This window comes from Hakea prostrata, chromosome 4 (genome assembly GCF_041222555.1).
Source record: "Hakea prostrata isolate BN-2017 chromosome 4, UWA_Hpros_2, whole genome shotgun sequence".
NCBI lineage: Eukaryota > Viridiplantae > Streptophyta > Magnoliopsida > Proteales > Proteaceae > Hakea > Hakea prostrata.
Genome location: NC_142603.1, coordinates 36,211,455 through 36,229,384, shown reverse-complemented (window position 1 = coordinate 36,229,384; position 17,930 = coordinate 36,211,455). Strand labels below are relative to the sequence as shown.

General features: G+C 37.9%; 2 protein-coding genes and 1 pseudogene across 4 annotated transcripts; 1 reads left to right on the top strand and 2 right to left on the bottom strand.

Annotated features, from left to right (window-relative positions):
* Positions 1-1,239: 1,239 nt before the first annotated feature.
* LOC149018762 (plasma membrane ATPase 2-like) lies at positions 1,240-11,292 on the bottom strand (the record flags this gene model as incomplete). Its single annotated transcript, XM_089153963.1, has 5 exons — positions 1,240-2,461; positions 2,551-2,583; positions 2,678-2,913; positions 3,017-3,178; positions 11,178-11,292. Coding segments are annotated over 5 exons (657 nt in total), but the record flags the coding sequence as incomplete, so codon positions are not given.
* A 118-nt stretch (positions 11,293-11,410) lies between these two features.
* Positions 11,411-17,083, bottom strand: LOC149018760 (clavaminate synthase-like protein At3g21360). 3 transcript variants are annotated; one of them, XR_016172977.1, is made up of 5 exons: positions 16,617-17,083; positions 16,277-16,530; positions 14,665-15,032; positions 11,659-11,722; positions 11,411-11,566 (listed from the first exon to the last, which is right to left on the bottom strand). XR_016172977.1 is itself a non-coding variant. In XM_089152912.1 (4 exons), exons 1-3 carry the CDS (start codon positions 16,968-16,970, stop codon positions 14,672-14,674), a joined length of 969 nt encoding a protein of 322 aa, XP_089009038.1. In that variant the 5' UTR covers positions 16,971-17,083; the 3' UTR covers positions 11,601-11,722; positions 14,665-14,671. The 3 variants fall into 3 exon arrangements, 2 of the variants coding, with proteins under 2 accessions (XP_089009038.1, XP_089009037.1); XM_089152912.1 differs by lacking the exon at positions 11,411-11,566 and having other exon boundaries at positions 11,601-11,722; XM_089152911.1 differs by lacking the exons at positions 11,411-11,566; positions 11,659-11,722 and having other exon boundaries at positions 11,729-15,032.
* Positions 12,105-12,973, top strand: LOC149018761 (senescence/dehydration-associated protein At4g35985, chloroplastic-like; annotated as a pseudogene).
* Positions 17,084-17,930: the final 847 nt, after the last annotated feature.

The following is a 17,930-nucleotide window of genomic DNA, read 5'->3' as shown; positions in this document are numbered from 1 at the left end:
GGGTCGACGCCTCCCAACAATGATAGGGGCCGAAAACACCATTCGGGATGGAGGTAAAGATCGCCCGACCATGTAGGGTATACACTATTGAATACCCCACAATCATAAATTTTGATGTGAATCAAAGATCAGAATATTTTGAAATGCCTCCAAAGATGATTGCCAAACTTGAAGAACGAAATATGGAAAGATATTGTCGTTTCCATAAGGATTATGGGCATAGCATGAACGGGTGTAGACATTTGAAGGCAAACATTGAGAGGCTGATATCCCAGGGGCACTTGTCCAAGTTTGTAGAAGGACGAAGTGATGATCGGGAAAGAAGAGTAGCTGCTGATAACAGAAAGGAACGTTTGGAAAGCAGGGATCGTCAAGTCGAAGCTCCCCAGTCAAAAAAAGGAAAGGAAGTTGCCCGATCTCCAATTCTCACCAAATTTGGGGGCCCAGAACCCAAATCTTCTAAAAACTGAAAGTCAAATCTAGGTTCGTGGGATCTGGAGAAGCACAGAAGTTGAATGTGGACGAAAGTATCACATTCAATGAGAAAGACTTCCAAAGACGAAGATGAGGCATCAATTTAAAACCTGAGTGGGACCTTCGAAAGCTTAGAAGAATTCTCCAGAATTCTCTAAGTAGAGGCATCGGTTTGAAACCCGAGTGGGACCTCCAAAAGCTTAGAATAATTCTTAGGAATCTCTAAGTAAAGGCTTCGATTCCGATTGACATAAGACCTTCCAACAAGGCTTCGATTTTGACTGATATAAGACCTTCTAGGTAAGGCTTCGGTTCCGACTGACATAAGACCTTCCAGACAAGGCTTCAGTTTAGATTGACATTAGACCTCACTATAAGAAAACGGATCTATGGCGGTGTTTTGGAAATGCCGCCATAAGTCTAAAATGCCGATGTTAACCTTTCCTGACACTTCAAAAATGCCGCAAAAAATGGGTACAAAAGCACTACCGTATTGTTATAACGGCACTACATGCAAATGCCAATGATGGTAACTTACGACGAAACATTTGCAGGCGTTTAGGAAGTGCCGTTAGAGGGTTCTATTTGTGGCATTTATTAATCGCTGCTGGTGAAAAGGAAGTGCCATTATATTGCCGGCATTTTTGACGATTCTCAGAAACGCCGGTAAAAGGAATTTATAAGCGGCGTGCAAGAAACGCCACCATAAACTATAGCATTCATTTTTTGCTAGCAATTTTTATAAATGCCGTTATTAGTGCCTTTTTTGTGGTGTTTTGGAAATGTAGTAGTAGACATAAGAGTTCGTTTATTGCCAGCATTTTTTGTAAAGGACGTTGGTGTTACCGCTTATGCCTGCATAAGTAACATATGACGGCGTTTTTAAAAATGTCGGCATAAGGTTTTTTAATTTAAAAAAATTGGTTCCAAAAAGCCAAATTCAATTTTACAAATGAAGATCCAATTCCATCAATCCAAATTCAATTTTACAAATGTAAATGTGCCACTTTCCATTATACATATACCAACAATCCAAAATGTACGAATTAATCATTAGAAGGAGGTAATAGGATAGCAGTAGGCTTCAATCACTCCTCTGGCCGTAATCCAGCTGCTTCTCTCTTTCGTTCTTCATCACTTAAACTGTATAGTTCTGTTGAATTGTGTCAATGTCGATTCCCTTCAGCTTCACCACAGACTCAACGTTACAGCTTCATGTGCAGGTTGCAAGTTTAATGTTTCTGATAAATTCTATGTCTGCAAGCCTTGTAATTACTTCCCTTATATTGCATGCTCTAACATGGCTTAGTTCATAAATCATCCTGTTGACCCAAACCACGCACTAACTCTCCTTCCTGATCCTGCATTACCCAGATGGGTTTTCAACTGTGATGCCAGTGGTAGATCAGGAAATGGATTCTGTTAGCATTGTCAGATCTGCAATATAGATATACATGCTCTCGGTGCTCTTATGCCATTGTCCATTAACCATCAATACCACCATCACCCACTCACTCTCACCTTCTCTCCACGCTACCCAACCATGACCTTCTTTGTGATATTTATCAGCAGATGGGCTCTAAACATTGGCTATACAGGTGCAATTCATGTGAATATGATGCTCATCTGGGTTGTGCTACGAGTAAGTCCAAAGCACCACCACAGCCTCAGACTCTCCTGATTCATCAACAAACTGTACAGGGAATTCTAGTTGCAAAGATTTCCTTCAATTTCCAACTATTGGGCAGTGGAGATGTTACCACCCCATCCTTTGATATTGTCATGATTGTACTTATAGATTATATTGCAAAATGGATCAACCACACAATTAGAATGATGAAAAACGGTTGGGAGACCAAAGAGACCTGTAAACCGACTACAAAACTTTGTGTGACAAAAGCTCACCATCATTTAGAATGGCAATGATCAAAACCATGAAGGGAGAGAAGTCAAATTGCCAGATCAAAGCAATAAGCAAGAAACCCAACTACACAATCACTAGGAAGACAAACAGTTCAATCAAAAACCATCTATGGAAGTACTTAAAAACCATTAGTCTGCATTTAAGAAACTTACCACAATACGGATTGTGATTGAAACTGCATAAATCTGAGAAGGTTAAAAAAAGGTACAAATTAATACTCTTAATGAAGTAAAAGAAATTGATGCATTTTAACAAGTAAAGAAGATGACAGAAACTAACTGTGTAGTTCTTCATCCTTTGGAAAATTGTTCTGCTGGCCAGCACAGCATTGAAAATAACACTCAACCTAGGTTCAACTAGGACAATATCAGAAGCACTTCTAGCAGCATCAGTAGCATCAGCAACACCGATACCAATATCAGCCTTCTTCAAAGCAGGGGCATCATTAACACCATCTCCAGTCATACCACAGATACGCTTCATCTCCAACCTCTTCACAATTTCATACTTGTGCTCTGCAACAAAAGGTTGAAAAGGCATTAGGGCCAATCCTTATGATCATTAAGGGAAGGAAAAGACAAATAGTCCAAGATAAAAGATGTTAATTGAAGGACCAACCTGGAAATACTCCTGCAAAACCACCAGCTTTCTCAATCAACTCATCTACGGGAATGGTGGAGAGATCATCCTTCTTGTCACCAAGCAATGAAGAGGAAGGGTACATGTTATTTCCCATTCCCAGCCTTTGTCCAGTCTCCTTTGCAATGGCAAGTTGATCACCTAAAGAAAGAAATAGAAATGCAATAAAAACCAACACTGGATAGCAACTGATAATTACAGGATTATTAAGGAAGATCAATCTACCATATTGGTAATCATCTTAACATTCACACTGAGGGGAAGAGCCTTGCGGATAGTTTCAGCACTGTCATGCCTTTAAACTCAAACATCAAACCTGGAAAGCATTTTTCAGTTGTCAAGTTGGAGAATTCTGTTGGTAACTTTCATACCAAAGATAAATATTACCAATCCTTAAGATTGGCAGAAGGTAATTAATCTATACTGCAGTCTGGAGAATTCATATGGTAACAAACTAAAATGAGTCACAGCCACACATAGTTCACTTTAGGAGATAGAAGAAATGGTACTCTTGAGGATCCTTCTAACTCTCTACACCTTTAATGAAAAGAAGTTTGCAGGCACAAAAACCTTTAAGGAACCTTCTAACTCTATAGGATAAGTAAAGGAGTCTCTGAATTTTAATGAAAATGTAGGCAACATCTAGAATGGAATCCCTTCAAAAAACAAGATTCTACTATTTCAAATGGTTATAAGAGATTGATCTTAAGCACCTTGCCGCAGCCTAGTGCGCACTTAAATCTGTAACAAAGCATGTAAGGAAGACATTTTTCATAAAAGAAATAAGAGAAAACTCCATGAGAGTTTTATCTTCCTCCTCTATTATGGACTTCATGCAGCAGTTAGAGCAGGTTTGGGAAACCCAAAAGTCTGCTTCATCAGGAATAAACTAGCAAAAAGGTCACTTATTTGAAAGAAATCACATGGGCCTTTTCAACAGTTTTCAGCAAAATATGAATCTTTACTTCAAAATTCAAACTGGATTAGCCTTTCTAACATATCCAAGCACCTCCTCTTCAATCTATATATACCATTAAACCTTCCTCCCCCAGTCTCAAGTTGCAGCCTAGAAGTTCCTCACGATACCCAGTTCTTCCTGAAAACACATACAAAACAGAGTCTCCCAGCATCTCTTCTGCCCATAATTGTAAGGTTTATTGGACACTTATGATTCCATATATCATTTTTGGTTTCAAATTCTTATCACCCTTGATGTCCCATTTTATGCCTAGGTTGTACGTATGTAGTGGTCCTCTTGATGGTATGGCATACATAATGTAAAACTATGACCAAGGATGACTTAGCCAGTTAGCCCCATTTAACCCACAATGAAAATTCAGAATTAAGACAAAATTAGAAGCCTAAGGTGTATTACCAGACCAGATTGTAGAAGTTCAATCAGGCAGTGTCAGTTTGTAGTCAACAAGGAGAAGAAATACTGCTCCATATTTGGTTCAGCTCCAATGGATGGATCAAAAGATCTGGGATGGTTCGATTGGAGCATAAGCAGCAAGCCTATAACTGGTTAATTGAGAGTGATTGAGTGAACTAAACTTAGTTTTACAATCTCGGCATCAGCTGCAATTCAGGAACTGTAACAGCAGGATTTTGAACAAGAGAAGAAGGTTACGAATAGGTGAATTTAGCTCACAACAGCAAGGTTCCTTCAGCCGTTGGGTTTAGCAATCAATAGCATAGCGCTTAAGCCCTAGGTGTTTAGCTCTCACAGCAAGGGCCTAGCCCTTCTTATCGCTCGTGCAAGAGACAAGAAAACAGTAGCAGCGAATCAAAACTTTTTAAAAAACTTCATCATTATTCTCATCATTATTCTAGGCTATGAATGGCAAGTTACATATTCACAGATTAATGGTTTGCTCAACAAAAATGGGAGCTCTAAAATATTAAAATAGGAACTAAGCTACACTGAGTTATTTAGCCAATGTTCCTAGCAATAAAAGATAGAAACTTCCTGATCTGAAATTAGAAACCAAGAGTAATTGAAACTACTAAACTCTATAATCCAGCCACATGCATGAATAACTAAAATAGAATCTAACTTTTAGAATTAGGAATGACATAGAACTTGTAACTTAATGAGGTATTCAGTCTTCTAAAGGGCCTTCACAGGATCTGGTCTTGGAAACCACAAGATCTTGTAGTTTCATTTTTACAAAAGCTAAATAAGGGGTGTGACACTGACTGTCCACATGGACAGTGTTTTGGCCTTTTTTTGGCCCTTCTAGAAGACATGCTAGGTTTGAGTAGGTTCGGTTGATCTAATTGAAGATGGAAGTGTTCTACTTGGATTCTATAACAGTACATGTCGCCTATTGGACATTTCTCATTGCCTGCTTCACTTAAAAGATATGATGATGGCATTTTTTAAAAATATATGGCATTTTTTCTAGGTTTTCCCTTGAGAATTGTTTTGAGTTATCATGTTCACGGATTTGAATGTGATGATGTTGGTGTAGTTATGTAGAGATATTCAAGACCCACATACTTGGTTGCCCTTGTGTTATGTTGGCAAGCCCTGAAGCTGCTCGGTTTGTGTTGGTTAGTCAAGCTCACTTGTTCAAACCTACGTACCCAAAGAGTAAAGAGCAAATGATCGGCCCAGCTGCTCTGTTTTTCCACCAAGGGAACTACCACACTAGAATTAGAAAACTGGTTCAGGGTTCACTTGCTCCTAATTCTATCAGAAAACTCATTCCTAACATTGAAGCTATTTCAGTCTCAACATTGGAATCATGGGCTGGTGGTCATGTTGTCAATACCTTTTATGAAATGAAGAAGGTTGGTTTGTGTTGCAAGTCACTTATTCATTTCTTAATATATGAATTGATCATAAATGTGAAACTCTTGTTGCTATGTTAATGACTTAATTGATCTTGTCGTCTTATTCCTTAAAATTCTTTTCTACTGGTTGGTATTCTCGCAATCTTTGGTAGTTTGGATGTATATCACAAAGAAGAGCTGAAGAAAAATTACAGCATAGTAGAGAGAGGCTACAACTCCTTCCCCACAAACATCCTAGGAACTGCATACCACAACGCAGTCTTGGTAAGCAAAAAACTGCCACTTGTGTCTTCTTCGTTAACTAGCTAACTCTTCCTCGTTCTAATTCTGTTGTTTTCTCATGAAATTCTCTACAAGCAAGGAAGAGACTCAAAGATTATTGCTGAGCGCCCATGAGCCCAAGTCTATTAAATGCGACCCTACCAATGAATAGCCCCCACAATGTGATTCATGTCCTCTCACAGATCATTTCACTGGTCTTGAAAGCCCATGAGTCCCCATTGCTACCATGGGTCACTTGGTCTCAATACTCTTCCGAATCGAATTTGATATAATAGGGTATTCTTAGCCAAACACTGCTAGACGAATCCTAAGTATGTCAACCAGTAGTCAGGGAAAGAGTCAAGGGCACCATAAGAAAGCGTCCCATACCACCTCCACTGGTGTCCAAAGACAGAAACGCCAATAAGGCATTCCCATTCCACAACTACAAGCTAGGCATTCACATCACATCATGATTCCATACAAATCACATTCACATTCATATTCACATCATAGTCCAATCACATTCACGATACTATATCATCAATTCCAATATATAAATAACAATATGAATACGCCACTGTAGTTGCAGAAGTATCATGATGTAAAGAAAATAAAACATCAGTAGCTAGATTATGCATTCATGTCATAATACGTAAAAGTATGTAAATATGCATATTGTGAGTTTGAATACTCACGTCATAATCCGAATATATACTCTTTAATTGAGGGATCAGAGATCAAGACCAAAGTTAGCAAATAACCCTAGACAAGCATGATACATCATTAGGAAAAAGCCCTAGAAGATTGGAGGTCAAATGGATCAAATCGGACGAAGAACTTAATGCTGTCCATGCCTAGCAGCCTGGCTGGCTGACTGGTCCAATTGACCAAGTAGTCGACCAGGTGAACAGTACGCAACAACAAAACACAAAATCAGTCATAACTTCTTTGTTTGAAGTCCGATTGCTCCGATATTCGAAAGTGAACTCCACATAAACATACTAAGACTATCTAGCATGGATTACACACCATCCATGATAAAAAATCATGACTTTCTAATTTGGAAACAACATAGTTTTCAATAAAAACAACCATGGATGCAAAGGAGAATTAGGGATTCACTCAAGAGGATTATTAGCAATAGATCAAAGGTGAATACTAACATGAAATCATATCTAATATGTTAGAGAAATTAGATTAAAGGAATGATCATGGCTTCATGAAGAAATCATACGAATCATGGCTAAGAATCAAGCATGAAGATCATAGCATCAATGGAATGAATAGAGATTCATTCAAAAGGAATAGAATACAGTAGATCATGCTTAGAAGTTGATAAGAAACAAGTTTACAATAGGTTAGGACAACAACTTACAAGGATAATGAATCATGTTGACAAAACCAATCAAAAACATGGAGAATTGCCATATGGCTTCAAGGAATGCATAGAGTGATTCGGGATTCACTCTAAGACACAAAGAGATCAGAGAATAGGTAGTTACAGTAGTGTAACACCTTCTCCACAATCAAAATAATAAACTAGAACAGTAGAGAGAAGAGATTAGAGAAGGAGTTAGGATACTAACCTTGAAGATGAACAAAAGAGGAGGAACTTTAGATCTTGCAAGAGTTCTTCAAAAAAACCAAGGAGAGGTTTTGAGAGAGGCTTCCTACGTTCTCTAAGGGTTATAGCAGCAAGGGAGGCTAAGAAACACGAAGTTCCAATATATAGAGCACCAAAAGACCTAAAAAGAAGATTTTCTCAGATTCTATATTCAATTGGCAGCTTGGCTGGTCGACTGACCAGTCGACCAGGAAGTCGACCAGGCTAGGACAACATGGCTTAGACAGGGAAATGAAGGCCCAAATCACTTCAAATTCAAGTGGGCTTCTCCCAACTCAACAAAGAACCTTCCTAGCACATAGGGGCACCTTCAAACCATGTCCAAATGGGTTTTAGGTCTATCAACCAAGCTCTTAAACATCAAGGTGCAGTTCATCTCCAAAAACAGAAAAAGTTTCCTAAAAGGGAACTCCATCATCAATTTATATGGGTTTTGGGTCAAGCACCATGTCTTCAACTGAGATGACACACCAAGTCTTATTCCTTTGCTTCGGGTCTTCGGATCCACACTAAGGGAGATGTTTGACTTGACTTCCTAGGTCCTTCTAAATATATCAACACACTATACTAAAGGTCCAACTTCAAGGTCAAACATCAACAAGTCACCACTTCATCCAAAACATAGGGTGTCCAAGCTACGGTTTGGGCTGGATTTCACAACAACAGTCAGCCCACTTCCATTGCAACTGATAATCCCACCACACCCATTACAAATCCATGTTCAACCCATTACACAGTTATTGATGGTGCGAACACTTCTTGTCAATTTTTGTAAAAACAACACCAAAATCATATATGAGGGAGTTCTCCACCTATCTAAGCCACCATGTTTTACAAACTTCAACAAGCCAATAACATGGTGGGAAGCTAACTCTACTGAACATCAACAAGTATTAATAAAAACAACACCAAAATCAGAAGTATTAAAAGATGATTAAAAAGAAAGGTAGTATAAACACAATCATAAGTTAAGCAAAACATAATTCATAAAAACATATTATAATATGAGAAGTAAAGATTCAGTCACAGCTCAGATCAAGTTGCCAGCAGAGTACTAACTGGATTAGTATAATACTTATAAGAATTGTCTGAATGAAGTGCAAAATCAATTACATTATAAGAATTGAAAAATATAAGGCAAAGAACAGCAGAATCATATTTTTTCAAAATCCAATCAAACTCCAGAAAATGTAGACAAATTTACAGCATTCAACCTCATATCCAGATACATAATCATATAAATTGATAGCTAGCAGATGTTTCTCATTAACACTGAGCAGGAAAAGATTTATATAGTGCCTGGTATTTTGATGAACTATTCATGAAATAGTGCCAATGTAGGAAAGACAAGACACTAATCATGGACAGGAGAGAGATGGAGAGCAGTGAAATGGCTGTTAATTGATCTTTGTTTGTTGCATTAATGTAATGCAGATGTTAATGTTTGCATCAACTCTTCATTACAATAAATTATTTTCCAAAACAAACATTTTTCTCACTCCCAGTGTTGTGGCTCTTATTTTTAGTGGCTCACCAATGATGATTGGGGTGGAGTTGCCTCTGGAAAAGAAGAAAAGCTATCCTCACATAATAAAAACTGATTGGTCAATGAAAGGTAAGCAGAGAGTTTGTATTGAAATGAAAGAAGGGAAAAAAAGATGAGGAACACTAGAGAGCTGTCCTAGGCATCTAGCTATGATCATGCAGGTACTTCCATCATCTTCAAGATGTTTAGAACTACAATTCACAAACAAGCTTTCTCTTATAGTTTTACTGGCACTAGACTTGAAGTAGATGAATGTTTTGAATTGAGGCTAAGTTTAGTTGATACTGTATCTAGTCAATTTGTCAACTTTGGTCCTGAATCCTTGGCAAGGGTGGAAATAGTGGTGCTAGAAGGAGATTTTGGTGGTGATGCTCCAGAAAATTGGACAGCTGAAGAATTCAATAACAACATTGTTCGGGAAAGGGAAGGAAAGAGACCACTTCTTACTGGAAATGCATTTCTGAATCTTAGTGAAGGTACTGGTCTTGTGGGTGATCTTGTTTTTACTGATAATTACTACATCTCTTTTACCATTAGGCTTCCTTCCAGTGGTTGCTCTGGTTCCTTCCTCCTACAATGAGGCAGATCATTAAAGAAGCACTTTCTTAAACAGAAAATGAGAAAGGGAACCTAACACCCATTGACTGGAAAAAGTAGTGAGAAAGCCACATTAGGTTGGGGGCAAGAGTCACTGATAGCAACTGTGGTGGCATTAGAATTAAAGAAGCAAAGACAGAACCCTTTATGGTCAAGTCATCAAGGAGAATGTGAGTGTTCCAACTCATGTATATTATTACCTCTGTTTTCTTTCCTAGAAGTATTCTCCAGACTGTGAATACACAAATGGAAAGCTTTTTCAGCCATGCCTGACCAATCAAACTTTTAAGTATGGAAGCTATCGGTTTGATTGCCTATATATCACATTATATACTCCAGAAAATTCTGGTTTGGTATGTGTAATTTTAGATGGAACCAACTCAAACCTATATATCACATTATACACTCCAGAAAATTCTGGTTTGGTATGTGTAATTTTAGATGGAACCAACCACCACGGTGGTTGGCCAACCAAGAAATATTAAGTCAAATATAATGTCAGAGAAGCTCCAAAAAACATGGCAAATCCTTCTTCTTTCTTTCTTTTTATTTATTAAAGAGCAATATCAATTTCAACCAGATAAATAATTACTAAAAATGCAGAGATAAGGGAATTTTAGAATCAAAGACAGACAACAGAACACTAGCATATTTCAAAAGGTTTTACTTTCCCTGGGATTCAAGAAAAACCTTGTAGATTTGACAAAAGAGAAGAACATTTCCAAAACATAATGGTATAAACCAATACACTAGAATCTCTAGAAAGGGCTTCATACAGAACTTGACCACAAGAAAGTATGGAGGTTAATGAAATTGGAATGGTATTAACTCCCAGATTGTGATATAGATATGTGCATCCACTACAAAATACATATGCAGGCATACATATCATATCATATCATAGGATATCAAAAGTCAGAAAAATAGTCGCTCGCACAAATCTAAAAGGCTCCATCAGTGCAGGAAATTAAAAGCACAAAAGACATCTAACATTAATAGCTAAACATACAAATACTGAACTCAAACAAAGAAAAACCACTTCAAATAACCAAGATAGATACAATTTATAAGATCCATGGTACAAGAAGGCCCTCAGCAGTAGAGAAAATACTGTTACAGGTAATTTGTTTTTCCCCACTACAATCCATAGTTACATAAGAATAAAATCATGGAAAGTATGCTGGTTGAAAATGCAGCAAATAAAGTCACGAATGTTCATCAAGGACAATGAACCGACTCTGAATCATCTTCACCATATTGTGGAAACATCAATATAAACAAAATGGAGAAAAGAAGGGGATAAATCAAACCTTCTGCTGAGGTTTTCTGTCTGAAATTGGCGATGACTCCAGTATCAAGGACAGACCACAAACCTGCTGCAACGAGCAGAGCACTTAGAAAAATCTCCTTGCTTCCAAGTACCAGTTAGGCCACTACACATGAAACCAAATCGTTTTGGTTTCTTACCTACTCCAGAGAGAAGGGGTTGCTAACGATGATGAAACTAAGTAGCATTTTCTGTTATGAACTGCCAAATAAAATGGGGATTTGATTGTAAGCAAAGGAGAGAAATTTTTTTGCAGTGAAATCAATTTATTCAAGGGAAGTAATCGCTTACTGGAACAGAGATGGAAGACGAGTGGTGCTCTTCGGCATCTAAGCCTTCTAGGGTTTCGTTAGAACCCTATATCGACTCTACCTGCAACCAAATCCATAGCAAGCATTAAGGAGACGAAGAACTAGATTTTCATCAAATGTAACGGCTGAAAAATCATCGCTGTTGAAAGCTACCGTGGAGGCAACGCCGGGTTTGCAGACAAACTTCTTTGAGCTGTAGAGAAGCTGTATTGGACCCCTGCGTGAACACAAATGGGGTTTTATTGGGAACGATTTATCAATTTTGTTTTTGTTCTTTTAGAAAAACATGTTTTAGATGTTCTGTAAAGAGCGTTCTTGGGACCAATTTTTACGCAAGTTCGTTCTTTAAGAATGGAAGAACGAACTATTTTATCAAACACTTCTAACTCGTTCTTCCGTTCTTAAAGACTAAAAGAACGCCATAAACATTCTTTCGAGTGTTATCAAATGCGCCCTTAAATCATTGTAATTCCATTCATGTATTTCTTCTGCTTTGTTATTACACTTCTCTTGAGTAAACTTTCTTTCTCCATCAGCTCTTTCTCTTTCAATAACTCTTCTTCAAAGTTTCAAGTACAAAGAACAACCGAGTGGACAAAATGGGTTGTTTTGGAACTCATCACTGCAAAAACATCAATTCCATTGATATGGCTTCATCAAAACAAGAAAACCCAGAAAGCAGGAAATGCAGACAAGAAGTTTTGCTCCAGATACCAGGATGTTCAGTTCATCTCATGGAAGAAGGTGAGACAGCAGAACTAATCCGAAATGGATATTTCACATTGATCAGGCTAACTGAAGAGGATGTTGGGCTTGCTACAATTGTCAAATTGGTGATGAGCTTCAATGGCCTCTAACTAAAGATGAGCCAGTGGTGAAGCTTTATGCTCTCCATTTCCTGTAAAAGCTGGTGATCCTCTGAGTTATGGAGTTTCTTTCTCTGAACAATCCCGTAATGAACTTGGTGCCCTGGATTCATTTCTAAAACAAAATTCATGCTTTGCTAGCAGCTCTTCTCCTAAAACTGGAGTCCTTGATTTGAGGGATTTTACTCCAAAGGTCAATGACTACAATAATGCCTTAGTGAAGGCAATTGCAGGAGGGATAAGGCAAATCGTCAAGGGAATTTTCGCATGCAGCAATGTTTACACCAAGAAGGTATTCACTCTACACCATGCAGCAATGCTTACAGGGTTTTTTAGTCGTTTTATGGTAATGAGAGTATCTCTTCAACAAGAGATCTGATTATTCAATTTGACCAAGGAAATCTCGGACCTTTTCCAAAAGCACATATATGTGTATCCTAACACTATGATCTAAAATGCAGGTTCAACAGGGAGGAGAGATGATTCTAAGCCAAGTTGCACAGAAAAATGGTGGTGGTGGTCCAACAAAGGAACACAAAAGCAACAAAAGTGCTGTAAAGAACAAAAAAGGTGGACTTGAGAAAAATTTAAAACAGCAATAACTATTAAAGAAGGGGACCTACGAAGTAAACCTTGGCTTCCAACTTGTTCATATTGTCTTAATGCAACTAAGATATCCATATCATCAAATCCCTGCTTTTTCACTAACTGAACAATCATTTCCAAAAAACTAAAGTATCCATTGTTGTCATCATCTTTACAGGGTGAGGAAGATGTCAAAGATGACAGAGAAGAAGAGTAAAACTCTACTAGATGGAATCACAGTTACCACCGGATCCATAGCAGGACCTTTGGTTTGGTCCCAGGCTGGAAAGGGATTCCTAAATATGGTTCCTGGAGAGGTCCTCTTGGTTTCACTTGATGCCCTCAGTAAGTGTAGCCACCTCTCTTCATGGTTTCAAAATGCACGATCATATCTATAGTCATTTGAACATACTGACAAACACTTGGTAACGAAACTTTTCCGTGATTTAAGAAAGATGAAGTAACAGAAGATTCAATCTTGTAACTGCAGACCAGGTTTTGGATGCGGTTGAAGCTGCTGAGGGACAAGCTCTTTCTGCCACATCTGCTACAGCAACAAGAGTGGTCACCCAGAGGTAAAGAACTGAAGAACGAAGCACCACTTTGTCTCACCTTCATTCAAGGATGTTTATGAATCAAGACCTATAGTATAACTTATAAACCTTGTGGAACCTCCCAGACAACCAAAACTTCTCCATTTATTTATGGACCTTTTTCTCACTTCAATTCCCTACCAACATAAGATAATTGAAGAGACCAAGCAGATTTGATCCTTGTTTTTATCTTATTACAACTTATGGGAATTTAGAGAGACAGTGATTACCCGAGACCTTTTGGAAGGTGACCTAAACAGTTTTTCATGTGTGACAAGCAGTTCATACAGTGTTTTACCCTTTACAAGCCGCATCAATTGTGTCTCACACTTAAGAAGAGTTTCATGTTGAGCCACGATGGGTTCACTAGCACTTAACTATCTAGTTTTCTCTTTTCTGGCCTTAAAAATGGAGAATGTTGATATTTTCACAAATTTGTCTAATTGTTTTTCTTGGGCTAGCCCCTCTATGATAATTTTTTCTATGCCAGGTATGGAGAGGTGCAGGGGAGGTGACAAAAGATGTCTTTGCAACTGAGGGCACTGTGCTGGTATTGCTTGGAATATTTTCAAGATTCGGAAGGCCATCAATCCAGCCTCATCTGTCCCTTCAGCAATAATGAAAAATGCAGTGAAAAATAACAGAAAGTAAAACTGAACAGACCATCTGAGGGCAATGATTGATAAAAAATAACCCAAAAAAGGGTAAGGATTTTAACTATTCTTACTGCCTCAGCCATAGAATTTCATCTGTTTAAGTATCTTCATTGGCTACTGATAAATTGATAATAGATGATATTGTGTTTTTAAATTGTGTACATGCAATACTGATGCACTTGCAATCATTTTCTAAAAGAAGCTCATAAGTTTCATATCCATGAAGTCCATGAAGTAACACATTGTGTCAGCTTCTTCTGAGATCAATAAAAGATTATTAAGATGAAAACAGAACAAATATGTATTATAAAAATAAATATGAAGCATGTATGAACAAAAATGGATCACAAACTTTTGCTATAATAAGAAACATAAGCAATTTATTTTATGAGTGATGGTGTTTGGGAGGTAATTAATTGTAGACAATGGTAGTGTTGAACAGGAAAAGTGTAACCACACCTATACACTACTTGCAGAGGGAAGCCAGTATACGACGAGGTGGTTTGAATGATCGTCGAGCATGAAGGGCGGCCAAATTGTCTATTAGTATGATGTCACCCTTCTGCCAAGGAATGACAACAGATTCATTATCCAGGATTTCTAAGCAGTCATAGATAACATCAGACGGCAATGGTGTCCCATCTCCAAAAGTGACCGCTTTAAGAGGATCATTTCGTGCATCCTTCCAGCCTGTATAAGCAGCTACCATGCTATTAAACCATGTTTTGCGCCCCCTTGTTGGATCAACTTTAATAGCCGGGATTGGACCCATAACTGTTTTCACTCCATCTTCAATCCATTCCAGCTTCATACCTAGCCGGGCAGCCCTGTCACATTTTGTTTTGTCGAGTGAGTGGTGAATTCATCATTACACACTATGGCTTTTCTCTCTGAGGGATTAAATTCTTCCCCAAATGACAAATTCATGCAAGCAGGAAAAAGAAAAAAAGAAAAAAAAGAAGAGAGAGATGATAGGGACGGTTTACAAACTGCAATCAAATAAAACCAATATAGTATGATACAATAATATTAAAAGACCATCTAACACTTTACAAACTGCAATGAGAAACCACAAAGACATACAAATTACACTGTTTCAATCAAAATTGCTCCATGAAGCAGATGTATTTTATAGAACAAGTGATCTCTTCATCCATTTCACTTTGATGAAGGATCTTTTGAACCTAGTAACTGCTGACGAGTCCCAGAAAAAAGCATAAGGACCCTTTAGTAAGGGTTGCAAATTACTTGGATACTAAGATAGACAAGAATTTCAAGGATATCTGAAAATAAATATTATCATGTACAATGTATTTTCACAAGAAAACTATGATGGTTCTATCAAATATGACAGTTTCTGGGTCATATTTTCATCATCTACTTAAAAGCACTAACTTATCAGAAAGTTTAGTTGCAGCAGCAGAATTCTCTGTAAAGGCAGAGAGGCATCAATGCATTATGACATGAGGAATTGGATCCACATAGTGAATCTTGCTATTTAATTTATGTTGTACAATTGAAAATTTTAAATGAAAAAAGACTTGCCAACATTTGGGAGCTTAAATCGTTCAAGAGAATACAATGGCAATAGCAAGCCTGATGGCCTTGGCAGCTTCTACATTGCACTGAAGCTTTGTAAACGACAACAATAAGCTCTTACAGAAGACCAAGTTGATTTCAATAGATGCTCAAGGATTTCCATTTCCTAAAGAAGAGATCACAGAATTGTTGTATAAACTACGTTAGTATATAATATAAATCTTCTTGATCAAGCTTCACTTCCGACCCACTTATTGATAAAATTCCAACAGCACACACATTGATGGTAACAATAATTTAAAACACACAGAGAAGCAGAGCAATCATGAAAAACCTTATCTTTTGGCATATTACTTGGTGATAGGTGATGTAGGATATGACAACCGTTACAGCCATTCATCCAATGCATGAACCAAATGGAAATACTAAGAACTTAGTACCACAATAGCATCTTTAGTTCTCAAATTATCAAATGATTAAGGAAGTATAGAAAAATAATAGTGAAAAAACAGAGAGGTAGAATAAACCCAACCTTTCCTCTGCAATCTTTTTATCGGTGGTTAAGAAAGTGGACTGCCAACCACGGCCAATGGCAGAGGAAGGATCGTCTCCAACCCCTAAAACCCTAGTATAAATCAAACCCAACTCGTCCAGCTTCTCAACAAATTCCGGGTACTTCTCCTTCATTCTGTTGTAAACAATATGGCTGAGAACTATGGGAGTTTCACCACCACTGGCTGGCTCTTCCTCACAAAAGAAAAATAGCTTGGATGGGAACTCAGGAACCTGTTCCAAAAGCCCAACAAGAAGGTCAAGAAAAACGCTAGTAAGGAACTCAATAGAATACAATTTCTCCAAGTGCAAAATCCAACCTGAGCCATCTCATGGTGAAAGGGGATTTTCTGGTCTGGAGGGGATTCATTGGCAGTGAAGACTCGACCAACGACGTTGGTGCGTGGAGCAGCTCCTCCAACATAGGGTAATTCGTCGTAGCCGAAAGCTTGGACAACACTATCGAAATCTGAAGCTGTAATGGCTGGGAAACCTCTGAGAAGCAGAGCACCGCTAGAATGGATCAGATTTTCTAGCCATGACTTATGTTGGGTTATACAGTCGATGAATCGAGAGAGATCGAAATCGGAAGCAGGGTTTGGAGAGACGACTGCTGGGAAGGAAATCCCATCGTAGGATTTCTGCTGAGGTATACTAACTTCAACAAACTCCATATCAGAACAACCTCCTCCTCCTCCTGGTCTTTGTAGATTCTTTTGCTTCAACCATTAACGTCCACCTTCCCAAAATTTCGTTGCAGGGGCTGATCTATACTAAAGGATTCGAAGAGATCATTTTAATAGATGAAAACAAATCAGATGAGGCCGAAATCTTACCATAAAAAAAAAAAAATATATATATATAGAAAACAGACGAGGCAAAATATTTGTCGCTAGTTTCATACTCCCCTTACCCGGATTTGCGTCCAGGTTCGATTGGTGTGCTTGATTAATATTCTCCTGAGAGAGGACAACACCATGCCAACGTTGGAGTTTTATCACCTACCTACGTGGAATTCATATCCTGATTTAAATACCATCGGGTATTAGCATGATATAGTTGTATCGAGTACCTAGGTGGAATTCATATCCTGATTTAAATACCATTGGGTGTGAGTATGATTTAGTTGTATCGCTTAATAAATGGTACCATAATCTACCCCCAAAAAAAAAGGAGTAGCCTAATGTAGGAATGTCAACGGTGCGGTTTGGGGAGGTTTTGGGCCAGTTTCGGTTTGGCGCGGTTTGGGTTTGGGTTAACTAACGGATACTCGGGTTGACTAATGGTTTTTGGACTAACAAATCTGTCTCCTTTTTATGTTGATATTTAACTTGATATGTAAAGAAATACATCTCGATTGGATAAATATTTACTTAATTTAAACAAACTTGGTACATTTAATTGGGCATTCATACTTCATCATTTTAATTGTCCTTTATAAATAGTAAAAAACTATTTGATCTTTAAATTAATGCTCAATTTTTTTAAGAGTCTATACAAAATACCTAGTGGTAGTATGATAATTCAAGCAATATTTAATGTAAAACTATAAAACGAGTTGTAAAAAGGTTTATAACAGGTTGGGATTTGGGATTGGGTTGATGCGGGTTCTACCACCCTTAACCCAAACACAG